Genomic DNA, 23,868 nt, shown 5'->3' with positions numbered 1-23,868 from the left:
GGATGCACACGGCCCTCATCCGCACATCGGAATGCCCTTCCGGATGCACAATAACCAGCACAGTGTGAATCGTTTCCCGTTCATTTTCCCAAACATCGTTGGGGATCAGGCGCCTCACTTCGTACGAGTTGCCAGAAAAAAATTTGTCCATTGCCATCCGGTGAATTCGGCCATCCGCGGAAACTTATTTGCCCCCACACTTCACCTCGAGAGAGTCAGTGGGTTTTTTTTCCCCCAAACGGAAGGGAGGAGGAGGAGGGGGGGGGGGGGGGGGCGCCACGCCCTCCAGCAGACATTCACGGCGGACTTCGCACAAAATGTGGTGTGCGACCGCTGCGGACACCTCAACAGACCGACAGCACCCGCGCGAGAGGGACTGCGGGGAGGATGCACAGAGGCGCTCAGGCTGCATGGAAGACTGTCAACATCACTGCGTTGCAAAGAAAAAAAAGGAGATTTCATGTCACGTGGGACATCCCACAGCCAGCGGCACACAACTCCCTCCCGGTCAACGGGAGAAAATGAAAAAGAGCAGGAAAAGCCACACAAATGCCAAAGACATATAAAAAAGAAAAAAAAATGAAAAATAACAATTAAAAAATAATAAAAATAATAATAAAAGGATCGATATGCCTGCCAAAATTAAAAAAAAAATTTAGTGCCGATTCAGATGTCTACAATATATATATATATAGAGAGAGAGAGAGAGAAAGAGGCACATATTTATATGTATTGTAGACATCTGTGACTGCATTGAAAGCTCCTCTCGTCTACCGTCCAGGCCATTACTCCATAATTTTTTTTTTCCTTTTGGCTTCTCCCCCCCCGCCCCCCCATTTTTATTCTCCTTCTTTCTTTTTGTTTGAACGGGAGACTGAAAGGCGTGTAAAAAAATAATAAATAAATAAATAAATAAATAAAAAATATGTTCACAAAACTGGCGGGCTACCCAACTCAATATATTCCCCGATGAAAAGAAAAACAAACAATATTTCTGGTACCATTTTTTCTTTCTTTTTTTTTTTTTTCCTTTTCTTTTCTTTCGTTTTTTGTCGTTGTTGTTCTTCTTCTTTCCCCTTATCTTATGAAACCTTTTGAAGGGCCGCGGTGAAAAGGAGTCATTGAACCGATGGCAACAAGAAGAAGACAATTTCCTTTTTTTTTTTTTTTTTTCCTTTTCTTTCTTTCTTTATTATGTTTTTGCCTCTCCACCCGTCCTCTTTTTTTTTTTTTTTTCATTTCCTTCTCACCTTCTTTTTGCGGCGGGGTCTCGTGGCTGGCGGTCCCCTTTTGAATTCTGCCACTTCGCATGTAATACACATCTCCAACCCGAATAGAACGTTCAGCATGTCACAAGAGCGGGGCTATCGAAATATAAATATATATAAATGTCCACACACACACGTATAAACACATATACACATATATATACGTTTATACATGCATGTGCAGTTACTTGGAGTAAAAAAAACAACGAGGAGGTGTCAAAGGCCAATGCCCCGTCGTCACTCACTTCTTTCCTATACTACTTTCTTTTATTTCCTTCTCAACACCTTCAGAGCCCGGCCAGCAGTAGAGAAGAATATTCCCTTTTCTTTTTTTTTTTCTGTTTTCTTTTTTTTCTGTTTTCTTTTCCTTCTTTCCTTTCACTGCAGTCATGGTATTCTTGGAGTACCGGCGACGCCGCTTCCCTCGATTCCGCATTCATCCACGCCACGGGCAATAAGAAAGTAGCCATTCATCCCCCACTCACGATTCCAGCTGTTCGCAATCTTCCAGTACGGCTCTCCATTCAATTCACCCCAGCCAACAATACGTACCGCATGGCCCCCGAGAAAAGTCCCAGCGACATGCTTGTATACGCCGCCTGTGTAAGCCAAGAAGTCAGCGTAAACTGAAAATGAAACCTCGAATGGGCCATTCAAAAGTAACTCTCGCTTAAAAGACTCCTCTCCGCTCAAGAGATATGAGGTGTTCCCCCTGTACTTAATCAATGGGACCTTCTTATCCGTGCAAGTGCTGTTGCACGTAGGCGTGTCGTATTCACCGGAGCATGGGGAGAGATCGCTGCTGTTCACGTGATGCGCACAGGATGGAAAAGGATAAGGCTGGCAGTACTCTGACACAATACCGTGCACGGCGTAGTACTCCCAGGCAACTTCGGGATAGCCACCATTGCAGCCATAACCGCAAACATCGCAGCACGACATAAGATCCCCCGCAGAAATTCTGAGGTCCCGTACGCCACCAAGAGTGCAATAGCGGTCCGAAATGGCTGAAGCTGCTGCCACAGCCCAGCAAGAGCCGCAGCTCGATTGGTCACGGATTTCGGTGATGGTGGGGCATTTCGGCCACGCTTCTCCGGCATCAAACCTGTCCTGGAGCGGCTCACGAAGCTCCTCCTCGCTGAACTGCCGCGGGGGGAGGATGCTGGTGTTTCTTAAGAAAGTCCCCAGCAGCCGACTTGCCCCGCGACGCGTGAGGTGTTTTGTTCGGCTTGTGCGGCCAGCCGTCCACTTTCCGCCGTTGAGACGGTTCACAAGTTCCAAAAACTCATCTGTCAAAATTGGAGCGTCTTCCGCATGGAAAGAGTGTCCCGCCGTGGCGTACAACAGAAAAAGAAAAAGAGCGATGCTGAGTGAAAAATAAGCACGCATCTCTGATTTCTTCCACCCTTAATTTTTTTATTGTTGTTTTTTTTTTGTTTTCCGCTTCTTCCTTTTAAGCAGTTGTAACCCTTTTTTGTGTGTGTGTGTGTTTTAAATTCTTCCTCTCACTTTATGGCAACAAATATCTTCTGGCAGCTCCGTGCAATGGGCGTATCAATGCGCGGCGGACGACACGGAGAATGTAAATATATATTATTTAAAAGAGACAAAAAAAAAAAAAAACGACAATTGCACATGCATACAACAGGAGGAAAGAGAGAAAAGGAAAGAGAGCTCAAAAGACAAAAAAAAAAAAACGGGGGGGGGGGGGGGAAGTCTGCGGCATTTTTACATCCAAAGGCACCGCTCGTTGACTTTACACTTCTGTGCGTCCACCTTCTCCAGGAGAGTTTCTGAAAAGCCGCCCTCATCGATCGCCCCACCGCGCAGACGGAAATAATACGGCCAACGGAGTCCCTCAACCATCGCGCAGTACGTCGTCGTGTTGTCGTCGTCTGTTTTGTTGTCGGGAGGGGACCGGAAAATATCGACGGTGATGTACACTGGCGATTCCGGCGTGGCGTTGGTGGGCCGCGAGAAGACGAAGCGGTAGACACCGGGATTTGACGGGTGTTGCGAGGCCGTGAAGGTGTACCGCATCCCCTGCTCGTAAAAGGCCGCCGAGAGGCGTTGCAGCTCATTCAGCTCCATCTCTTCCCACACACAAACACACACAAACAAACAAAGAGAAAAAGGGAGAGAGAAGAAAGGGGGAGGAACGTGCACGACAGGCAGAAAATGGCGAAAGAAAACCGCCCAATGAAACGGCGTGCACAAACACACCGCGGGAGGTGCACCGCACATGAACGCCAACAAACACGAGGGTTCACTAAACGCAACCTTTTAAAAAGACACACAAAAAAATAAATAAATAGACGTGAACGGCAATGATTAAAAAAAAAAAAAAACATAATTATCATTAACGCTTCAAACGTGACCGGCCGCGTGGCTTACGTGGGAGGCATCGCAAGTTCCAGTCGAGATGACGTCTCTCACCTCGCGTGATACACAAAGCCAGCCTCTTGCTGACCGCGTAAGGTGTTTCCGGCAGAAACTGTCGGTATACGGACAAACTGAGCTCCGACAGCCTCGCCGAGCCAAGTTCCACGGCAGCCTCCATGAGCATGTCGGCTACTGAGACGCCACGATCGTTGTAGTCTCCAGGAACACTTAAACCGTCATGGAGAACACCGTTCAGAATCAAGTCCTCAATGACGAAACTCGCCTCGGAGAGTATTGGGTCGCCAGCAATCACGCAGAGACACAGTCCGCGCAGGAATGGGATCCACCTTGTCGCATCCACACCCTGTGAACGACACACCCGCACGACGGAGGAGTACTCCGCATCGTGCACGGCAAGAAGTTGCTGAAGCATCGCGGAAAAGAATTGGGACCGTTCGGGTCCAAAAAACTGTGAAAACATTTCCGGGTGGCGAACGAGCGCCATGGGGTGCACAAAAAACTTCCCCGCATCCACTTTGGGGTCCAGAAGCCCACGACGCTTTGCCTCGTCGAAAAGAACAAGAGCACTAAGAAGGCCGTAGGCATATGTGTGAGGGCTGTAAAACAACGAGATGCGACGCACCGCCTCTTCTGTCGTGGTGAGACGTCGCGCGACGGGGGCGGAGGAAAACGGGGGTCGCAACGCCGTCGTGTCGCCTTCGGAAAAAATGCCCTCGCCCTGCTTGGACATCTCCGCGAGAGAAACTTCACATACCCACGCGGTATGGCCACCCCTTTTGATCCTGTGACGAAGGAATTGACGGCATGCTTGCATGCACAATCCACACAGCCCCTTTTCTCTTGTGGGCTGCGCGTCCCTCCTCCCGGCAACGCACACACGCATACAAAAACACCATGACAATCGCAGCGGAAATGTCCGAAGCAAAAAAAAAAAAAAAAAAGAAATAAATATACGCCATGAGGCGGATGGCAGACATGTAAGGTGGGGATTCGGGCTGGAGAAAGAGGGCAGGAAACCAACCACCCGCGATCCACGCGACGGGAAATTCACAACTAATACCATTCATACCGGCCGCAAAACCAACTATAATAATAATAATAATCATTGATGGACTGCAAGAAGTAAAAAAATTATTAACAAACGTCTTTCCCTCCCGTCCCCCTACCAATGACGGAAGCAGTGTGGCCCCGCTTATACAACTCGGTCGATACGCCACGGAAAGGCATACGCGGTGCCAGAGAGAGGGAGTGTGTGTGTGTGTGTGTGTGTGTGTGTGTGTGTGTGTGTGTGTGGGCGGTGAATCACGTCACGGTGTTTCCCAGAAGGGTAGCTAACGCCCCCATGCTAGTTACTTGGCAATATTCCTTCAAACTGTTTCGCTGCTCCTCCGATATAAGTCGTGTCAAAGATAGCTTCATGTCTTCATAAACAACGGCGTGTGCCGGAGTTTTACCGCTACACACAACACGCAGTAGAGCATCCCATGCCTGAAGGTCCCGCCACTCCAAAAGGCCAGGCTCCGCAAAGAGTCGCGCAAAAAACTGCTTTACATCGTGCGTCGTTCCGCGTGTGAGCTCATCACGCCACAACGCCAGCCGCTCAAGAGGGGACGTAGAAATCTCCACCCCGCCACAGACCTCGCAACACTGCTCCATCCACTCCTCCGCAGCAGAATGCATGGCATGCGCACAACTAAGCACCTCAAGCGACACCATAACCGCATCTAAATTCGAATCACATGACTCTTTGGCTGCCTCACAAACGCAAACAAATGTCGACAAACACGGCGTAATGGTTCGTTCCCAGAGGCTCACTGCGTAGGTGGGGAGAAGTGAGAACACAACGCCCAAACGCCGAACCACCGCTTCCAGACACCGCAACATGTGATATGCGCCGCAAACGGTATGGAATGCCCGCGGTGGATCCATGGCAAGAAACTCCTGTCGCCACAGTGCACGTGCCCCCGTGGTGAGGGACCGTTCAGCGGCAACTTTTGCCGTCTCTAAAAAAACACAAAAGGCGGAGTGAAAAAAAATGCTCTCCGCCAGTAGCAGCTGCGCTCCGCCGTGAATGATCCCCCTCGCCCGGTCCAAGAATTCAATAAAAGAGTTCACACCATGCACTGTGAAGTCCCTGGAAGCGAGAAATTGGGATCCCTCACACCAGCCGTAGACACCGCGGAAGACAGAAACCGCAATGAACGCCAGTGACACACTCCCCAGCGCCAACAGAGAAATGGAATCTTGCGCCTTCATATTGGGCGATATCCATCCATGTGTGCGAACGTCAGCGTTGTAGCGCTCATACAACTGCAAGAGAAACGAAAAAAAGTGCTGGGGCTCCTCACGCCGCGCAGTCTTCATTCCTTGTTGGAAGTGAAAGGCCAACTCCTTCGCCAGCGGCTCGACCTCGCACTGCAGAAAAGGGCTTAGCAGCTCCTCAAGCTCCTTTTTCCAATCGCAGCGTCGCAACCACATGACGCACTCCTTCTCTGTGGCCCCGGGTAGATGAACTCGAAGCAAGGAAGATACGGCACGGGCATAGAATCCACGTGCACACAGGAGTCTGTCCTCATGGACGTTTTCCTCGGAGACAAGAAATTCCAGCACGGGGGCCAATGCCTGCGTGGCCGGCCCCACGAGTGCCTTCAGTGCCTCGCGCACCTCACCATTGGCTCTCCGTCCCGACCCAATGCCGCACAAAAACATGTTCCATCCATCCTCTGCCGCAGACCATTCTTTTCCGCCGGCGCGACTATTCAAGGCCCGCCCCAACGACTCTGCCACCTCGGCGGCCTTTGCGTGCTCCCAGCGCCCACGCGTCCCTCTGCGACGCTGCGCACCCACGTCAGATTCCCCATGCGCAATCCCGTTGAGAATGTACGGCAGACAGTCATCGACGCAAAGACTTCGGTCAGCTGTAAGCGCATGCACAAGAGCCTCCAGCACATTCTCGTCAAGCTGCAAACAATCAGGACCCTCTAACATATTCTTTTCCTATTTTTATTTCTGTGTGTCTGTGTGTAAAAAGGTAAAAATTTCCCTAAAAACCCTTTTTCACGTTTTGTATCGGATGCCCTTTTGCCGCTGTCATTCACCGAATAGACAGAGAGAGAGGGAGAGGGGGAGCAAAGAATAAAAAATTGGGACGCAGCCAACAATAAAAAAAAACATCACTGCCATCAGCCGCACGCCTCCAGCAGCGGCAACAGATGAGGGAAAGAAAGACACGACAGAAAATTCCTTGGACTGCGTCATTATTTCTCACGGTTTGCCGCAGCGGCAGCATCCGTGATAATAGCGAACTCCCCAAATGAAACAGAAGAGAGTGTAAAGGATGACACCACACGACAAGAAGACTACCAAAAACAAAAAAGGAAGAAGAGACGCCAATAAAATAAATATCCAACAAAATAAAAACGTCCCTCCATCTCTTCCTTTTCTTTTTTTTTTCTCACATGTTTTGTTTTTTTGCTTCTTTGGAGGGTCCTTTTCGTTGTTGTTTTTGTTCCCTAAGGAGAGAAAAAGAGAGAGAGAGAAAGGAGAGAAAAAAAAATCTTCACGCATCTCATATCCCCACTCCTCCTCTTTTCGTGTTGGTGGCATCTTTATTTGTCACGCCTGTCATTCATGCACCCTACACACACACACACACATACATACAAAAGAAAAAAAAACAATTCTCCTCATCCACTACTCCCACCGCGCAGCTACCAATGCATGCATTGCGCCCCACCCTATACGCTTACCTAATACGGGTTCTTGCGGTCCTCATCGTTACGGCGATATCTGTACGGCCGGTAACTGAGATGGTTCTCCACCAGGAAGAGGTTCCTCCTGCGCTGCGAGTACCATGTGCCAAGTTGATACATGGGGGTCCACCACGGCAGGTACCACGGTGAGAGCCACCGCTCCTTGACGTGCAGCCAGTTGTCGACGTAGTACTGGTAGTCAGCGTAGAGCGTCAGTGCCTTGAGATTGGGACGAAAATGATCCACGGGGTTGGACCAAATGTCCGACGTGTTTTCATTTTCCAAAGACATGCGTCTTAACTTCCTTTTCTTTTCTTTTTTTTTTTTTTCGTCTGTCTCTGGAGAGGAGGGGCGGTGGTGGTGACAGCCCTTCCTTACAGCCTTTCTCTCGTTTCTTCCTGCGAACTTTTTGTTGTTGTTTTGGGAGGAGGGGTGTTATTTAAAAAAAATATATAGAAGAAAATAAATAAAAAAAAAAAAAGTTCGCACAAATAAATCTCCCCGGCCGCATGCACCGCCCGCTGCAGCGGATGGCGGAAAAGGCTGCGTGGTGAGAAGGGGAATAAACGTGACGAATAAATAGCAGTGGGTGACGGCAGGAATGTATTGTTAGAAGACCTCCTCCCTCTCTCCTTTTCCCTCCCTCCTCTCCTGGCCCTTCAGTCTCTTTTGTGTCCTTCCGTTTGTTATATAACTCCGCACATGCATCATCGTATACGCATTTCTTTCGTCTCAAATTCATTTGCATTCATTTTTCTTCTTTTTTTTTTTTTGTTTGTTTGTTTTTATTTGTAATTCCTTTTCCTTTTCTTTTTTGTTTTTGTTTTGTTTTCCCCGTCGCTCGCTTTTGGCTTATTTTTCAGTTTTTTTTTTCTCTCTTGTTTTTTGTTGTTGTTTTTTTTCGTCGTGGCCGCCTCTTTTAACTCACGCCTGCGCGGGTTGGAAAGAGGTGGCAACGGCAGGGACTTTGTTTTGTTTTTGTTTTTTTAGTTGTGGCCCTTCACCGAGTTGTTGAGCGGCGTGGACGGGAATGTGGTGTTTTTGCTGGCGGTAAACGAAGCGAACGCGTGTGCGCTGCCGCCCGGTATCGTCGTGCTGCTGGGCGTGGCGGCTGAGGACGCGTCTTCGCACAGGCCGTAGAGCACGCCGTTGCTTGCCACGGGCGGGTTGCTGCCGAAGCAGTCGCGGAGCAGTTTGAAGTAGCAGTGGCCGGTGAGGAGGGAGTCGCTGCCGGCCTGGTGCGCCATGCCGAACCGGCGCACCCGAAGGCTCTCCGAGAGGTGGTCTAAACCCAACGAGTGCGAGAGGTCGGTGGCGCGCAGGAGGTACTTGATGTCGTACACGCACGGGAACAGGGAGTGGAAGATCTGCAGGAAGTCATCCTCCTTCTCCGGCAGGTCCTTGCCGCAGACCACCTTCATCAAATAACCAAAGTCGTAGCCTGCATGGAAGGCAAGCCAGCGAATGTCGCTGTTCAGCACGAGCCCGCTCGAGATGAGGAGCTCCGCAAAGTGCGTCACCTCAACCCCATACTGCGCAAAGTAGTCAAAGTCAATGCCGCCATGGCGGAGTAACTGAATACTATCCTGTGCGTACACATCCTCTGTGAGGCAAAAACGGAAGTTAAACTGCCAGGTGCAGCAGTTTTCCGGTACCTCCCCCTTTTCATTGAGTAGTGTAATCCCTAGCTGAATCATTTTGAGCAAATTGACATTACAACGAAGTGTCTGGTAATAAAACTCGTGTGTTGCCTTAAAATTGCCCACAGGCTTCGCTACAACTCCGGGAAACTCGGTGTCCATTGACACATAAGGGTAGTCTTTGATCAGGGATCGTATGATGTTGAACTCTTCCTCTAAATTCTCCTCCCACACGTCGCGAATCATTGGGGATTTACTAAGGGAAGGAATGGCAGCAATCCCGCCTTGGCTAACAGCAACCGGATAACGCTGCTGGTACGTCCCGTACTGCGCTAAAGCGTTACCGTACTGCATCATGTCCCCTTTTTTATTATTATTGTTTTTTGTCTTTTTTTTTCCTATTTCACTCCCTCCTTCCACGTATGTCTCTCTCTCCGTCTTGTGTGTCTGTGTCTCGTCTTCTTCTTCGTGGGCCCCCCTCGGACCAGCCAACAGGCAGGCAGAAACAAAAAAAAAAAAAGAGAGAGAGAGAGAGAATGGAAACGACAAATTTGCCACAAAAAGACCGTCCATAAAATCCCATGTGTTTGACATTATGCCATGCAGCTCACACAGAGAGAATGTCCACGCATGTATACATCAAATATATATATATATATATATATATATATATGGTAACGATAAAAATAAAAGAAAATTCATCCCGCAAGACATTCCTGTCAGTCCACCAGTAGAAACAAAGCGGCCTGCAAAGACTGCACACAAGCGTCGTAGCAGCCGTCCCGCCGCTGCTCAATGTCAGTGTCCGCCACGCCATCGGTCATCGCCTGCAGATCGGCGGTGGTGGGCGCTGTGTGTTGTGGGACCATCGACAGACTAATTGCGTGGAGCCTCTTGAGGAGAGCCGCATTCACACTCACGCCCCGCGCGAAGCTCGTCGCCACGTCTCGCTCTAAATGACGAAAGACATCCAACGCCCCCAGCACCACCTGCTGCGTGGCACTCAGCAACGACAGAGTCTGTTGACTTGCCTGCTTGCTCTTCCCAACATGCAGCATGGCACGGGAAACAGCCACACCAACGGCGTTGGCAAAACTGCGCTGAAGTAAATTGTACTCGCTCACCGATTGCATCCGTCTTTCCTCAAGGACATCATATCGCACAATGAGCTCCGCCGCTGCCGTGCGTACGTCATCCTCCGAAATCCCCCCAACATAGTTCTCCAGAACCAACTGAACGCCCTCCCTTTGCACCTGCCTGTACGCTTCATGTAGGCTATCCAGTGTCTTCATAAACGACTTCAAGGAATACAGCTGCTGCAGCGCATGGACCAACGCATCACGCATGAGTGATGTTTCGTGCACATGCTCTCCTTCACTCTGCAGCGCCCGGCTGCACTCCTCCAGCACGCACTGGAAGCCCAACATGAGGATCGCGGCAGTGGGCAAGCTGTGTGTCGCGATCGTCCTTTCCGCGGCCTCTATTTCCCGACGCAAGCCGCCGTTCTCTTCTCTCAAGGCATTCAGGCGTTTTCGCAGGAGGGCAACACGCCGCGTAAGAACGGCGTCGACCGCAAGCGGAGGGTGTTGTCGGGGCGGCTCCGGCAGTGGCTGCAGCTCCTTCTCCTCCTCCTCGGCCCGGTCGCCGCGGTAGATCTCCAGTCGAGCCAGCAAAGCCCTGGCGGACGACAGCATTTTACTGCAGCCAGCATGTGGTTGTTTGTGCCGCACGTAAGCCCAAGAGACATGTAAATAGAAAGACGAACAATAAAGAAAAAAAAAAAAATGAATCTGCCTGGAATTTACAGCAGAGAGAAAAGGAGGCACAAATGCACAGATCCCACACGGGTCCGGTGAAATAACTGACAGATTCCGTGCAAGGGGTGTGTCGTCACAACGTGCCGTCTGGATTCACCCACGCCGTGCGAAGCCGCGCGGCTCTTTTCGCGCGCTCCGCCTCCTCGATAAGGTGAATCCGGGCAATTTCACGCACACCCGCAGGAATGCCGCTCTCGTCCAACGTCCGCAACTCCTCCTCCTTCTCATCCCCCGGTGCCTTCTCAGCCCTCACTGCAGCACGACTCGTCTTAACTGCCTCCCTCCGGCTCGTCTTCTCCAGCGTGTCCACCTCACGCAACAGGCCTCGTACAGATGTCACTAGAAATTGAAGACTCTGCTCGTCACTCAATGCATGCACGGGAGCAGCACCATTATTCACACTGCTATCAACACCAATGCTGCTTCTGTTATTATTCTCGCAAACGGCACGGTTAAGGGCGTGAAAGAAATGTCGTGGGTCGTCCTCTTGCACCAACGCACGGAGAAGCGGAATGGCTGCACGAAATCCGTCTTCACGACGGGCGCGTCTCTCCACACACTGCAAGATATCCGCCTTCTCCGCCTCGCTAAAAACGGTCCTTGGCAAACCCTGAAACTCCGGCAAGAGTTCGTTCTTTCTCGCACGAAGCAGCACAAAAAGCAGATGCCCCACTGTGCCGTCACGCGCTAATAGCGAAGCGAAGGCCCTCACAGTTTTGGGACCACATCGCAGGCCCTTCTCGCGAGCGTACACATCCACCAACAGCGCCAAAGTCCGCTCCGAAAGAGACACGCCCAGGGATACTGCGGCTCGTATCACCTCCCATTTTTTCACGTGGCTTAACGTCAGTGCGTAAAAGACAAACATGCCGTGGGCTGCCACGCTGTCGCTGCGGTACTCCGTCTGAAGGCGTTCGCCCAGACGACGCTGCAAAAGTATCCCCTTCGCGGAGTGCCACACCGCACAGTGTTCGGCCGCCACAGGGTCCACAGAAGGATGCTGCATAAGAGAAAAGACGGTTTCATCAAATGGAACATCGTGATCCGCCATGTGCTTCGCGTGAGCCAAGGCATCATCCACCCTCCCACTGGCTGCACAGCAGTACACCCACGCGGACAAAACCCCGGACGTCATTGTCTGTTGCTGCTCCAGCCGTCGGAAGAGCAGCTGGCAAGTTGTAAAGTAGTGTGGGTCCAGAATGCACTGGTATGCCGCCATACAGAGCAGCACCCGCAGCAACGTCGGCGGTAGCGCAAACTGCTCCTCGGGTGGGTTCTGCAGCGAAGAAAATGTCCGGCACTTCATGAAATCTTCGTACATAACATGCGGAAGGGGCGCATCAGGTTTATTCAGCAAAGTTTTGAACAAAAAGAAGTAATTATGATCCATGATGTACCGAAGAACGTCGTGATACGGCAAGCGCTCCGCAATTTTCTCCAGTCCCTCGTGCATGGGTAACCTCCAGAGCTCCTCCTTGCTGGGCAGGTACACGCTGTTTCGCACCAGCGGCTTCAAGGCGGGCAATTCGTGCTGCAGCCACGCCTTGTTGAACGCCCCGCTACGCTCTGCATCAAAGCGGGGAGAAGTGGGCAACGCGTACGGCGGATCCGGCAGCTTGACGCCCTCCTCACGGACGCAAAAAAAGAACGTCAGTGACGCGCCTTCACCTCGACGGATGTGCGTCTGATGCAGGCGCCGCATGCTAACACACACACACACACACACAGGGTCCCCTCTGTTTCCGCGTGATAAAAAAAAAACAAAAAAAAACGCTCTACAGTCAAAGGGCAAAGAGGAGAACAAAAACGTCCCTCCCCTCGTGTCCTGCGCAGTGGACGCACGCCGAGGCACCCGCATCCAAAGAAGAAAGGAGAGGGACGTGACCAGTGATGCGACACCAGACTCAGAAGAAGGAAGAAAGAAAGAAAAAACGCACCGTGGCAGTACGTTGAGAAACAACAAAATAAAATTTAAGATGCCACCGTGCAGCAGAGAAATTTGTTTTTTTCTCCTTTTACTTCCTCCCAGAAGGACCTCGCAAGAAATCGTATAATTCCTTCTGCGGGCGCATAAGAAAAAGCTGCGGTCGTGCCTCTCCCACAGCCTTCATAAAGCGAATCTTTTCTTCCACGCTGTCCACGCGCGTAACTTTGACGGAGCCGCCGCCATTCCGATAGTTGTAGCACTCCTGAAAGATAAAGAGAACCGCATTTTTCTCCTCCTCCGACTCAAACGTCACGGATATCGGTGGCTGCGGAGGGCCTGCTGCGGCGACGATGCCCAACTCCCCGCCGGGGCCTGCGTACAGCTCGGTCATATACTGCATCGCCACGCAATGTTTGATGTTCCGCGCGTCCCCCGCGAGCCCTTCCTCTCTGGCAACAAAAAAGCACGTTGCTGTCACCCACGCACACCGACGCTGTGCCTTCTTGGAGCCCTTCCAGTCCTTCGACAGCTGGTTTACAAAACCAACCCAGTGCAGAATTTTGGACGCAATGGGCGAAAGGATGTTTACAAATTTTCCCGTAAGATTAACGATACGAAGACCCGTGCGGGGATCCTCTACGAGCCTCCACGCCTGGCTCTTCTTCTCCACCAGTCGCATCTCCTTCTTGAACACCTTTGCCGCGTCAGTCGTGGACCGCACCACCTTGACGTTTACTTTCCAGAACGCCGAAATCTTCTGTAGGATTTCCACCAGTCGCTCCGCATGCTTTGGTAACTGCAGAAACAACTCAAGCCCATCCAACGTTTTCAAGCCAACTGCAAGACCGTCAAAAATGTGCATCTCATGAAGCCGGAGGATGTCAACGCAGATAATCATCGCACCTGTCTGAACGTCGCCAAGGTACACACAATTTGGCGTGACAAAGCAGCCGACGAGTGATTCTTTGCTAGCGAGAAACCCTTTAAATGGCGATGTCACTGTTTCCGCAAAAAATAGGCGTCGACCCAACTTTTTGCCAAATAAACCGCAGAGATTCCACCCAGGCGGAAGGCAAGTGAGGCTGAAGCGGGCATCGTGTAGTTTGTAATCTTGAGTTCGCTCGTCCCCCTCTTCATCGGACATGGCACGCCTGTTACGCGGCAGGGAGTCGTCATCGCCGTATTGGGCGTATAACTTACGGATTTCCTCCTCATCATCATCGCACGGCACGGCGACGGGTGGTGCGACATCCCCCGTCCGTGAGGGTTCCACCGTTTTTGTTGTCGGTCCGAAAGACGCCGGCACAAATCCAGGCATCGCCGACGTCCCCGACCCGCCGGTAGGGACGGCGTGAGAAGACACGTCTTTCTTTTCCTCGAACACATCCGCTGCCGCGTCGTTTCGCCGGACGTCAAAAATAACATCTTTTCCCTCCGCCAGCCGTCGCCGGTCCGCCTCGTACTCCTTCTCCCAGTCATCCATTTTGCTGCTGCTGCTTCTTCTTCCAAGCAAGACTGACGCACACACACACATCGCAAAACGCATTTATATTTTGGGGAAAAAGGAAAAAAAAATAGAAAATAAATAAACAAGAAATTTAATCTCTGCATCCTCATGCAGGCATACATATCAATTCCACTAGCAAGCTTTCATGTCTTCCCTAATCATCGTGTTGGTGCAGTTGATTTTGTTTTGTTTTGTTTTTCCTCTGCCTCTTCATTGTTGTCATTTTATACATAATTAAATAAAAAGCCTTCTCTCTCTCTCTCTCTCTCTCTCTCTCTCTCTCTCTCTCTCTCTCTCTCTCTCTCTCTCTCTCTCTCTCTCTCTCTCTCTCTCTCTCTCTCTCTCTCTCTCTCTCTCTCTCTACATCCCAAACAGACATCTATCGCGTCTGTCTATCCTCAATCTTCCCGATCACCTTGAAGGACCACTGCATTTCCTCGGTGTCAACAATGAGAGTCCCCTCCACCCGCGGTAGACGGGCTGAGGGGGCAAACCGCACCTGCAGCGGTGTCGCAACCCCCGGGTTGCGCTGGCCCACCAAGAACGGATGCAGCACCCCACGCGCATTCATTACAGAAAAATCACGAGAGCTTTCAGGGGTAAAATAGGCATTGAAAGGAGAAGTGTGTGGAAACACATTGTACATGTCGAATACGACGGCGGATACGGTGCGAAGAGCGGCCTTAATAGTCACCACATCGTCATACTCAGCCCGTAATGCATCCAGAACGATAGAATACCGCCACGCCGCACCCTTTCCAGAGCGAACGACAAGGTCAGCCGCGGCAAGGAAGGAACGCAAGGGAGCAAAGCGTATATTGACAGTAAGCAGCTCCTTTGCTGCGTTGGAAACCTCCACCTTGCTTTGAAGACTTGCCTCTACAGCCGTCGCGTACTGCTGGTGACGCTCTAATTCCAACGCCACGGAGAGACAACACTCCTCTTCCGTAAGCCCCGGTGCTTCCAACGTGATCGTCTCCTCCAGCTGGCGCCTTGCCACGCAACGGAAACGCCGAGGCGCATCGCGGCAACGCCACTCCGCAACACCCCTCAGCGGGAATCTCCAAGTGAAATTTTGCGCCTCCTGCGCCGAAGTCTTCGGACGCACGAGGACGGTGGCCTCATGGCGACCGACAGATTTGGGCGTGTAGGTAAGCGATATGGCACCCTCCGCCCCCGGTGCGATGGATGGCAGCTGCGGCATCGTAGCCAAGGTGTAATACCCCTCCTTGTCGCAGCAAAGTTCCACTACGGGGACAATGTGTACATCAAACGGATTTTTTATCTTGAGCGCCACGGACAATTTTCCCCCGACGTCGCAGACACACTCCACCGGGGCGCTCTCCGCGGGCGGACGGCCGACACCGCGGCAGTGGTAGCGCCACTCGCCAAGATCCGGATTATGTAGCCTGAGCATTGTCTCCTGTGGCTTCTCTATTGCAGTAGGCGTATACACAATATCAACCGTCAGCTCAGAATAGGCTGGAATCGTCAAAAGAGCCGGTGCCGTTGAGAAATTACGGGGGTTGGTATTGAAGACAACAAGAGTCCGTTCAATGGAGGTGTTGTTTGGTATCCGAACCTGCATCACATCTGGAACACCAATCTCGCTTTCAAATGCAATCTCTTCAGGAGCCGCCTCCTCGACAACAATGCTCAGTTCGTACCAGAACTCACCTGCCTCCTCGCTGCAAAATGCAAGGCGTCCGTCAAAGGAGCCAAGTTGGGATGGAACAAACAACAGCGAGTACACCGCGGGGGCGCCTGGTTCCACAAGGATAGAGTTCTCACCAAAAAGACCAGGGCCGAAGCGACGCACATTAAATATGAGAGATTTGTCACTTGGGTTCTGAATACTCACGTCGGCTGTCACAGGAGTGCGTGTATCGGTCCTTATCTCAACCGTACCCTCCTTCTCAGGGGGGCTGACATTGACTGTCACGGCATACCACGCATAACGTCCATTGGGGGCACGACACTTAACCGTCCCTGCATACGTGCCACCCATCACAGGATGCAATACGAGTGAGTACTTGCTGGTAGATCCTCTTCGCACCAAAAGTGACGACTCCCCTCGAGCAAACGGCAGATCCGTCTCCACGAGATATGTGGCATCCACACCACTGACGTCAGGAACTGTCAATGTCACTACACAACGTTCGCGTGCCCGGCAGTCCACAAAGAGCACATCCTCTGACACTGGCTCCTCCGCCTCGCCGATAAGCGTATATACACAGCGTTCCCCCGTCGTGTTGTTGAATAGGGTCAGATTCCCATTTGCCGAGGAAATCCACGCAGGGCAGTAGCGCAGTGAATACTCCCGTTGCTTCCCACACGGTACACGCATCTCTTTTGGCCCACTGAACCCCGGACCCGTCACGGTGGCCGTAATCAACCAATTCTCATTGGTGTTATTCGTCACAGACAAGCCCTGTGTGATAAGTTGTCTAGCAGGGCAGGCAAAACGAAGAACGCCTCTTTCACCGGTCGGAACACACTTGCCAGTCAACTGAATGCTACGCACATCGTACTTTGAGGCAAGAATAATGTAACAATTGTACTCACCGAGATATTTGGGCAAAAATGTGAAAGACAATGGCAACATCGACTCGCCTGCCACAAATGTGACATTCTCGGGGCCGCGAAAAAAGGGATTCGGGCCAACGTTGGCCTCGTTCACAAAGCTCACACTGTAGGGCACACCCACAAGATCCGGCATAAGGGAACGTTTCCCGGCGCGCACAACAGAGACGCGGCGATGGTCCTCAGCCGCACGCAGCATCCTTTCAAACGGTGCATTCTGAAGTTTCAAGAAAATTGTCTGCGTGCACTCCTCCCCAGACTCGGCCCGGATGCTCACTTTGTCCGTCACCTTTGGCATCGTGCATGTGCCAACGACAAGGTACGAAAACTCGCCCTGCCGTTCGTCATGAAATGTGATGTGAGCCTCGTATTTACCGCGGGCAAAAGGAAAAAACTGCACCACCACCTTTGATTTCTCGCCGCTGCGGAAAGGAACGACTCCAACGGGGATACTGAAGGCATTCTGTATCGTTTTACCAAAATCCCCCTCAGGGTACCCGGCATCATTCTTATACTCCTGCGCAAAGCGAAGGGTTGCCACACAACTCTCCGGAAAAGGGCTTTCCACAATCATCTCATAATAAAGGGATGTATACAGCGGGGTCTGAATGTTTATGACACGCAGGGGTTCATTGTTGGGGACAGCGGCGAGACGAAACACGACGGGTGCCCGCTCATCCATGAGGCAAGCGGAGGTGTCAATGACAACACACTCCCCTTCTACGCGGCGGTTAAAAAGCAACGTCACCTCCACGCTGAGTTGCACCGCACCACCAGCATTGACGCTGAACTCCCGTGGCAGTGCTCGAAAGACGGCGTTGCTCATCTCAACGGTGTACGTACGTTCCGTGTTCGACGCGTTCGCCACCTCCAGTGACCGTGACATCGGGACGAGCAGTTTTCCCTCAAGCAAAATGACGGCAGACGGAATGAAGCGCGGCAGAAAAACAAAGAGCGTCGCGACAAGCAGCAGCCAGTCGACGCTGTTGTACTCTAGCAGGTCACGTGGCCCGACACAGGCGGGAAACCCAAGGTAAGTCAGCATGGCAAAAAGCAGCGCCACATTGTTCTCCACATCGTTTCGAGTTTTAGGCTCAGAAACAAGGCGTTCCATCAATGAAAAACGTGTTGCTGCCGAAGGCACATATGCAAGAATGCAAGCAATCACACCCACACAGTCGCATAGGTCGTCAAATCCCCGAAGCATCTTCGTCCTACCCTTCAGCAGACCCTCCCTCTTGCACTTCTGCACATTGTAGAAAACCCACCAGAGCAGTAAACCTTCTTCGGGGCTGAACACATTGCTTTCGCGAAGGGCCGCCTGAAAAGGTGCAGGTTCCCACGTGGCGTTTGAAAGATACGCCTTCATCCCCGGGTAAAGCTGAGAAATGGCCGCAAGATCCACCTTGGGAAGATAAAACACACGAATAAACTGCAGGATTACTGTCACCCACGCATGATCCGCACGCGTGGCAAAGGCGATTTCTGAAAGAACATCCGCGCCGGAGCTCTCGCAGTAACGGCGGTACGCGCCGTAATTCAACAAATACGGTAAGCGGACTTCACTCAGACAACCGCCCTTCGACTTTATCATTGACACCAATAACTGGAGAGAATTCAACGACCTTTCGCTCCCAGTGGGTCGAGCCAATTTATTGGGTTTCTTACCAGAAAGTCGGCACGCCGCCTCAACAAGTTGGCGTCCGTCAGTCGACTGCAGTGTATAGATGAGATCATCCACAGGCTTTTGGAAAACGCTATGGTTTAGCCACACCCGCAGGTTTTCAATCGCGTGTTTTGAATACAGAATTTGTCCAACGGCATCCACGTAGCCAAACGGAGAAGATTTGAGCGTCAGGCGACGCTCAGGACCCACTGAATGATGCTTACGATCATTCGTAGCACTGTCACCGGAGCCGGTAGCCATTGGGCTAATAGCAGTAGCGGTAGCAGCAGCGCTAGAGGGAAACGCAGGGACGTCATCGTGGTAGATGAGTGGCATAATCCGCTCCTCCTTTTCATCCGAACTTTCTTCCTCTTCACTGTGCCCTACAGCCACGACGGGATCCTCAGGGACCCTAATATGTGAGAAGCCGCGCTGGAAAATAACGTATGGAGCGGTCGTAAGAAATGAGTTGACGGCTGTGGCGGTTACAGGAATCGTGAGTGTTTCACACTTGTCTGATGTAAACGTAATGGATGTCGAGAGTGTGACAGGCTTCGGGGAGCAGAACTCCACAACGACAGGAATACGTGAGGAAGAGTTAAAGGTGGCAGCGTGTGGGAAGGTGACGGTGAGTGGGCCCTGCCCCTTGCTGGAGTATCGTACATCAATGGTGTCAAAACTGTCATTTTTAATATACATCGTCTCTCGCACCACAACATTGAGAGGAACGGCAGGAAAAACAAGTTCTTCCTTGTCGCACAAAATCCGTGGATTGGCAGCGAACCCAGAGACCCGCACCTCCGCACAAGGACGCAGGTGGTTCCCGTCAATATACACAGAGTAGCTTTCCTGCCAATTGCCCTCCGTGGTGGGCGCAAATGCGACGTGCAGAAGTTCACTTGTGTGGGGTGCCAACGTGCCACTCTCCGGGTTCACGTGGAAAGGGGATACTTCGCACGCAGCGCTCTTATCGCTGCTTCTTTCTTTCTTACTGCCATCGCCACGAGTCAAAATGAGTTCCCACCGCACCGAATCACCAGAGAAGTTCTCAATCGCGACGGACATTGGCACAGCGGTGCTCCCGATAACTGTGCGCGGGAATTCGAGGACTTGTCGCCCCACGGCTATCTGTGACACCATCGCCCGTGCAGAAATCGCAAGTGGCGCCAGTGGATTCATCTCATTCGCCCCAATGTGCCGCCACGCAACGAGGAAGCGCTCATCGTTGCTCAAGCCGATGGGGCGGTAAACAAACAGCACGTTCGCTTCGCTGCGAGGCGGGATGGTGACGTACGTCTCCCCTGGAACGGATTCACCGCGACCCCGCCACGCCAGCGAGGCCGCCCCGCCCTCCGGGCAGCGCAGCGAGTACTCTGAAAGATAGCGGAGGTCCACAAACACGACAGCCGCCACGTCACCACTGTTTTGAAAGCGTACCGGTAGCGCCTTCTCCGTTCCAATGTAAACTGAGTCAAACTCCAAAAGAACTTCTCCGTTGGTCCGTGGAGGTGACAAAATACACAACGGTGCCACACATACCTCTGCGGTGAGGTTCAGCTTCAGCGGTCTTCTCATGCCACGCACAAAACAAAGCAAAACAGCCTGCAGCAAACCCGGTGTATCATGCAGCACGGCAAGTGTGATCTCCTCCACCTCGCCCACCCCAACACAGCTACACATTGGCGTGACCGTAACCCACTCCGGTACAAATTCAAAGGAGAAGTAGGCGCTATTGCGCCCTTTGTTCTGCAGCAAGACAGTCGCTCGTGTCGCCAAACCGGCGGGTACCTGTAGCAATTTAATTACATGTTCACCGCCTGCCGTTACACTCGTACGACTAGCGGCACTGCCGCCGCCCAAAATATCCGACCACCCGCATGACGTAGGGGCAATGATACCCTTCAGACGAAGCACTCTCGCATCCAATGCTCCCTTCACATGCAATTCTGCCCTTGCCTCCGCGCTAAGAACACTCTGAGGTGGACTAAACGTCAAGTGTGCCGTCACCTTGCTCAGTGGAGCAATAGAGCCATTCATCGGCTCAATAGTGAAAGGGCCATTGTTCAGCGACCAGGCGTAGAATGCCTCGCTGTTCCCGTGATTGAATAGTGTCACAGTGGCGTACGCTTTGGGATCATCCCCAAATTCCGCAAAGTTAATCACGACATCGTCACGCGACAAAGTCACCTCGACTGGCACAACATCCGCCTGCAGTGTAAATCGCAGCATATAACGCCCATTTATTTTGATCTGCACAACCTGCTGGTATGTCTGGACCACCGAGCTGTGGAAACTCACATCGTATGCGGCCGCGCGACCAGCCGGAATGACCTGCGAGTGTGGAGAAAAAGACAATTGGGCCTCCTCCGTCGGCATCTCCGCCAGCACCGTGGCGGAGGTCCCGTTGTACAAGAAAAACGTTTTGGTTGAGGTGGAACCGACGGTCACCCGCTTGTAGTCAATCACTTTGATGGGTGCCGCGATGCGCAGGAGCTCCATCGGCTGCAACTCACGCCGGCAATCCCGCCGCTCCACCGCGTTGCTCGGGGTCTCCTTGAACACCTTTCGGATGAGCGTCTTTGCGTCCAGCAAGACGGGTGAGAAGTGGTCGGCCTCGCGCAGCAGTGAAATTTCCCCCCTGTCCTTTTTCTTGCCGATGGCAGCGGGAATCTCCGGCTCGGGTGGCTGCAGGCCCTCCGCTGGCGTCATACCAATGTCAACGGCATCCAACTTCGTCTCCGCCGCGGGAATTAAAATGGCACATGGCGGTTCCTTCACCAAAGTGACGCTCTTCCGCGCGCAGACAAAATCCTCCGGCAGTTTGTCGGCCCCACCGACAATCTTCCGCGGCGGAACGAGTGATTTCGCAACGCCCAAGAAAGTCAGGCTGTGCTCTTCCGTCTCATTGAAGACAACCTTCAAATGCTCCTCAAATTTACCTAGACGACGTGGACAAAAAGTCAATCGAACGGCGCGTGAACAGCGGGGCTTCACTTTCCCGTCGGCAGGGTCAATGGAGAAGTGGGCGACGCGAGGAAACGCAAAATGCAGCGGCATCTCACTATGCCCATTGTGCACCGTCAACGTCACATCGCGGGTATCGTTCATGGCGCACTGGCTAAAGTCCACAACAGGCTGCGACAACCACGCGGCAGTCGTTGTGCTGGTCCCAGTCACACGTACCGTGTGTGTGTGTTCCATCTCCAGGAAAAGCAGCGAGTAAAGACACTCGTACATGTTATTTAAGACACGTGGATTCTCGCGGCGGCACGACCAACCCTGTGGGGAATATGCCATGGGCGGTGCAAAGACAGCGGTCACACGTGTCGTCTCGTGCGGACCAATTCGGCCTTGTCGCGGCACAAAGTCAAACGGCTGCGGGTTTTGCTGCTCAGCCGAGATGTCCGCTGCGGCCTGAAACGCGAAACTCACCGGCTGCTCGCTGTCGTTGCGCACATCAAGCTCCACCACGCTTCTCGTGCCCAAGTACGTCTTGGCAAACGCCAGTGCGTGTACCTCCTCACCGCTGCACGGGTCAATAAGGACGCCTTTGCTGTCCATCACATCCACCTCCAACAGCAGTGTCCGCTGCTTCGCCTCGCCATCCACGTCGATATGAAGCGGCAGCTGGTGGTGACCGAAATCTAGCTTCAGGAGCTCAACGCACACGTCCACAAAGCCCATTGGCGGAGCAACGCAGTTCAGTGGTCTCACCTTTACTCCTGTACTTTGTTTTCCAATTTTTATGTGCACGTGCTTGTCACGCCGGCCCTTGTTTGTGAAGCGCAGCACCTTCGACAAACCACGACAGTCTCGCTCAACCCGTCCAAAGTTTAACTTCGTGGGAAACTCAAGATCCGGGCTGCACTTCGCCACAAGCGGCACCGTGATAGATTCTGTGTTGGTGAATACAACAAAGCTGTCCTGGTAGTCCTGCGCCACGTGCGTGATGAATTCCACCTCAATCACGTATGAAAGTCTTGGGGCCAGACGCACCGAGGCGGTATTAATACGAAAAACGTGCTGGTTCCTGGGAGGCGTAAAGCGCACAGTGCACATGGAGTGTGCGTCATTTCGCACAGTGAAGGGAATGACGTACGTCGTGTCAACATCGAAATTGACATAAAACCCTTGCGGCGGATTCACTTGAATCGCCGTGTTCTCCGTGGGGGCCATCCGTGCGTGTTCCTACCACCGCCCCACTCTCCCTTCTGTTTTATTTTTCCTTCCTTTTTCTCTCTTACAAGGCACAGGCACAGAGAAACACACGAGCAGCCCTCGGCTCCCCACTCGAGTTCTTTACTTCCCTTCGCAAGATTGGCTCAGCCACATGGAAATCAAAAGAAGCAACAGCACCAGCAGAAAAGAGGTATAAATAATGAACCATAAATAAAAAAGTCTGCGAACCACACATGTATACACACATATATGCATGTATACATGTATGAAAATGTGTGTGTGTGTGTGTGTGTGTGTGACGCTGCGTCACGATGGGTGGTGCTCCTCGCGGAGATGCGCAGAAGCAACACCGGGAAAGATAAGCAGTTTATTTTCTTCCGCGTTACACAATTTGCCGGGGAAGGGGTTCACCCCCGCCCTCCCCTCCCACACAAAATGCATTCTTAATATTTTATTCGATCACCTCAGAAGTAGCTTTTTCTTTTTTTTCTACTCCTCATCTGTCTCCACCCCTCCCACACCTCCTTTATTCCTCTCGGGCCCTCTCTCTCTCTCTCTCTCTCACTGCACTTCGTTCATGCGCCTCGTCTTGACCCTCGTACTCGCGACGGCCAAAAAGTTAACTTGCATGCCGCCGCTCCAGCAGCAACAGCGGCTCAATCTGCACGCTGCGTGAGAGGAGGATGCTGTGAGCGACGCGGTCACGTACAGCGGCCTCCTTCTTTCCCTTGCGCACGGGCCCCACGTGTGCTGTGATGGTGCCAAGTGCCGGTGCCGCTGCCAGTGCCCACTGCGCGTATGAAGACAAGACACCAACGGCCTCCACGATGGTCACCTCCGCCGCCGCCTCCTCGCGGGACACAACGGCACGTTTGTCGTTGCCCAGCGCCGTGACCATCACAACGTCCGCAACGGCGCAAAGCAATCCAACGGCGCCAAGCGCACCGGCGGCGAGAGCTGTGAGGGCCGTCTCGCACATTGCTGCCGTGAAGAGCTTCGCCTGCATGTGTCCGACGCTCCGGCAAAAGGCACGCACTGGCGGACCCCACTCCAACAGTCGCACCCCACCTGCCACAAGTGTTGGCTTCGTCGAAAGCAACACAGCGAGGGTGAGACGGATGGACGG

At 52.3% G+C, this 23,868-nt stretch overlaps 11 protein-coding genes across 11 annotated transcripts, besides 24 other annotated features; all 11 read right to left on the bottom strand.

The window, feature by feature from the left end:
* Positions 1-8,221: part of a sequence feature (heterozygous, non-Esmeraldo-like haplotype) that runs on past the window's edge.
* Positions 245-274: a microsatellite.
* Positions 563-621: a sequence feature (T-rich).
* Positions 887-926: a microsatellite.
* Positions 1,004-1,051: a sequence feature (A-rich).
* Positions 1,151-1,191: a sequence feature (A-rich).
* Positions 1,221-1,317: a mobile genetic element.
* Positions 1,373-1,451: a microsatellite.
* Positions 1,591-1,647: a sequence feature (A-rich).
* On the bottom strand, positions 1,656-2,657 carry Tc00.1047053511827.100 (cysteine peptidase C (CPC), putative; the record flags this gene model as incomplete). Its single annotated transcript, XM_811476.1, has 1 exon — positions 1,656-2,657. The coding sequence occupies one exon, from the start codon at positions 2,655-2,657 to the stop codon at positions 1,656-1,658; it is 1,002 nt and encodes a 333-aa protein (XP_816569.1).
* Positions 2,997-3,308, bottom strand: Tc00.1047053511827.90 (hypothetical protein, conserved; the record flags this gene model as incomplete). Its single annotated transcript, XM_811475.1, has 1 exon — positions 2,997-3,308. The coding sequence occupies one exon, from the start codon at positions 3,306-3,308 to the stop codon at positions 2,997-2,999; it is 312 nt and encodes a 103-aa protein (XP_816568.1).
* Tc00.1047053511827.80 (hypothetical protein, conserved) lies at positions 3,628-4,734 on the bottom strand (the record flags this gene model as incomplete). Its single annotated transcript, XM_811474.1, has 1 exon — positions 3,628-4,734. One exon carries the CDS (start codon positions 4,732-4,734, stop codon positions 3,628-3,630), a length of 1,107 nt encoding a protein of 368 aa, XP_816567.1.
* Positions 4,595-4,620: a microsatellite.
* Positions 4,920-4,964: a microsatellite.
* On the bottom strand, positions 4,974-6,659 carry Tc00.1047053511827.70 (hypothetical protein, conserved; the record flags this gene model as incomplete). The annotated part of the gene is made up of 1 exon (XM_811473.1): positions 4,974-6,659. One exon carries the CDS (start codon positions 6,657-6,659, stop codon positions 4,974-4,976), a length of 1,686 nt encoding a protein of 561 aa, XP_816566.1.
* Positions 7,189-7,227: a sequence feature (CT-rich).
* Positions 7,311-7,335: a microsatellite.
* Positions 7,421-7,714, bottom strand: Tc00.1047053511827.64 (hypothetical protein, conserved; the record flags this gene model as incomplete). Its single annotated transcript, XM_811479.1, has 1 exon — positions 7,421-7,714. One exon carries the CDS (start codon positions 7,712-7,714, stop codon positions 7,421-7,423), a length of 294 nt encoding a protein of 97 aa, XP_816572.1.
* Positions 7,725-7,753: a microsatellite.
* Positions 7,865-7,904: a sequence feature (T-rich).
* Positions 8,175-8,255: a sequence feature (A-rich).
* Positions 8,222-8,877: a sequence feature (areas merged during assembly that could not be assigned to a particular haplotype. This can correspond to areas where the two haplotypes were merged or to regions with more than two copies in the genome that were merged during assembly.).
* Positions 8,276-8,325: a sequence feature (A-rich).
* On the bottom strand, positions 8,410-9,657 carry Tc00.1047053511827.60 (CCR4 associated factor, putative; the record flags this gene model as incomplete). Its single annotated transcript, XM_811472.1, has 1 exon — positions 8,410-9,657. One exon carries the CDS (start codon positions 9,655-9,657, stop codon positions 8,410-8,412), a length of 1,248 nt encoding a protein of 415 aa, XP_816565.1.
* Positions 8,878-23,868: a sequence feature (heterozygous, non-Esmeraldo-like haplotype).
* Positions 9,707-9,736: a microsatellite.
* Tc00.1047053511827.50 (uncharacterized protein) lies at positions 9,783-10,757 on the bottom strand (the record flags this gene model as incomplete). Its single annotated transcript, XM_811471.1, has 1 exon — positions 9,783-10,757. The coding sequence occupies one exon, from the start codon at positions 10,755-10,757 to the stop codon at positions 9,783-9,785; it is 975 nt and encodes a 324-aa protein (XP_816564.1).
* Tc00.1047053511827.40 (hypothetical protein, conserved) lies at positions 10,954-12,738 on the bottom strand (the record flags this gene model as incomplete). Its single annotated transcript, XM_811470.1, has 1 exon — positions 10,954-12,738. The coding sequence occupies one exon, from the start codon at positions 12,736-12,738 to the stop codon at positions 10,954-10,956; it is 1,785 nt and encodes a 594-aa protein (XP_816563.1).
* Positions 12,587-12,607: a microsatellite.
* On the bottom strand, positions 12,896-14,353 carry Tc00.1047053511827.30 (uncharacterized protein; the record flags this gene model as incomplete). The annotated part of the gene is made up of 1 exon (XM_811469.1): positions 12,896-14,353. One exon carries the CDS (start codon positions 14,351-14,353, stop codon positions 12,896-12,898), a length of 1,458 nt encoding a protein of 485 aa, XP_816562.1.
* Positions 14,564-14,676: a microsatellite.
* On the bottom strand, positions 14,694-22,739 carry Tc00.1047053511827.20 (hypothetical protein, conserved; the record flags this gene model as incomplete). The annotated part of the gene is made up of 1 exon (XM_811468.1): positions 14,694-22,739. The coding sequence occupies one exon, from the start codon at positions 22,737-22,739 to the stop codon at positions 14,694-14,696; it is 8,046 nt and encodes a 2,681-aa protein (XP_816561.1).
* Positions 23,015-23,040: a microsatellite.
* Positions 23,285-23,305: a microsatellite.
* Positions 23,362-23,868, bottom strand: Tc00.1047053511827.10 (hypothetical protein, conserved; the record flags this gene model as incomplete). Its single annotated transcript, XM_811467.1, has 1 exon — positions 23,362-23,868. A coding segment is annotated over one exon (507 nt), but the record flags the coding sequence as incomplete, so codon positions are not given.

The sequence above is a fragment of the Trypanosoma cruzi genome, genomic scaffold (genome assembly GCF_000209065.1).
Source record: "Trypanosoma cruzi strain CL Brener 1047053517171 genomic scaffold, whole genome shotgun sequence".
Lineage (NCBI taxonomy): Eukaryota > Euglenozoa > Kinetoplastea > Trypanosomatida > Trypanosomatidae > Trypanosoma > Trypanosoma cruzi.
This window is presented reverse-complemented; position numbering and strand designations above follow the sequence as displayed.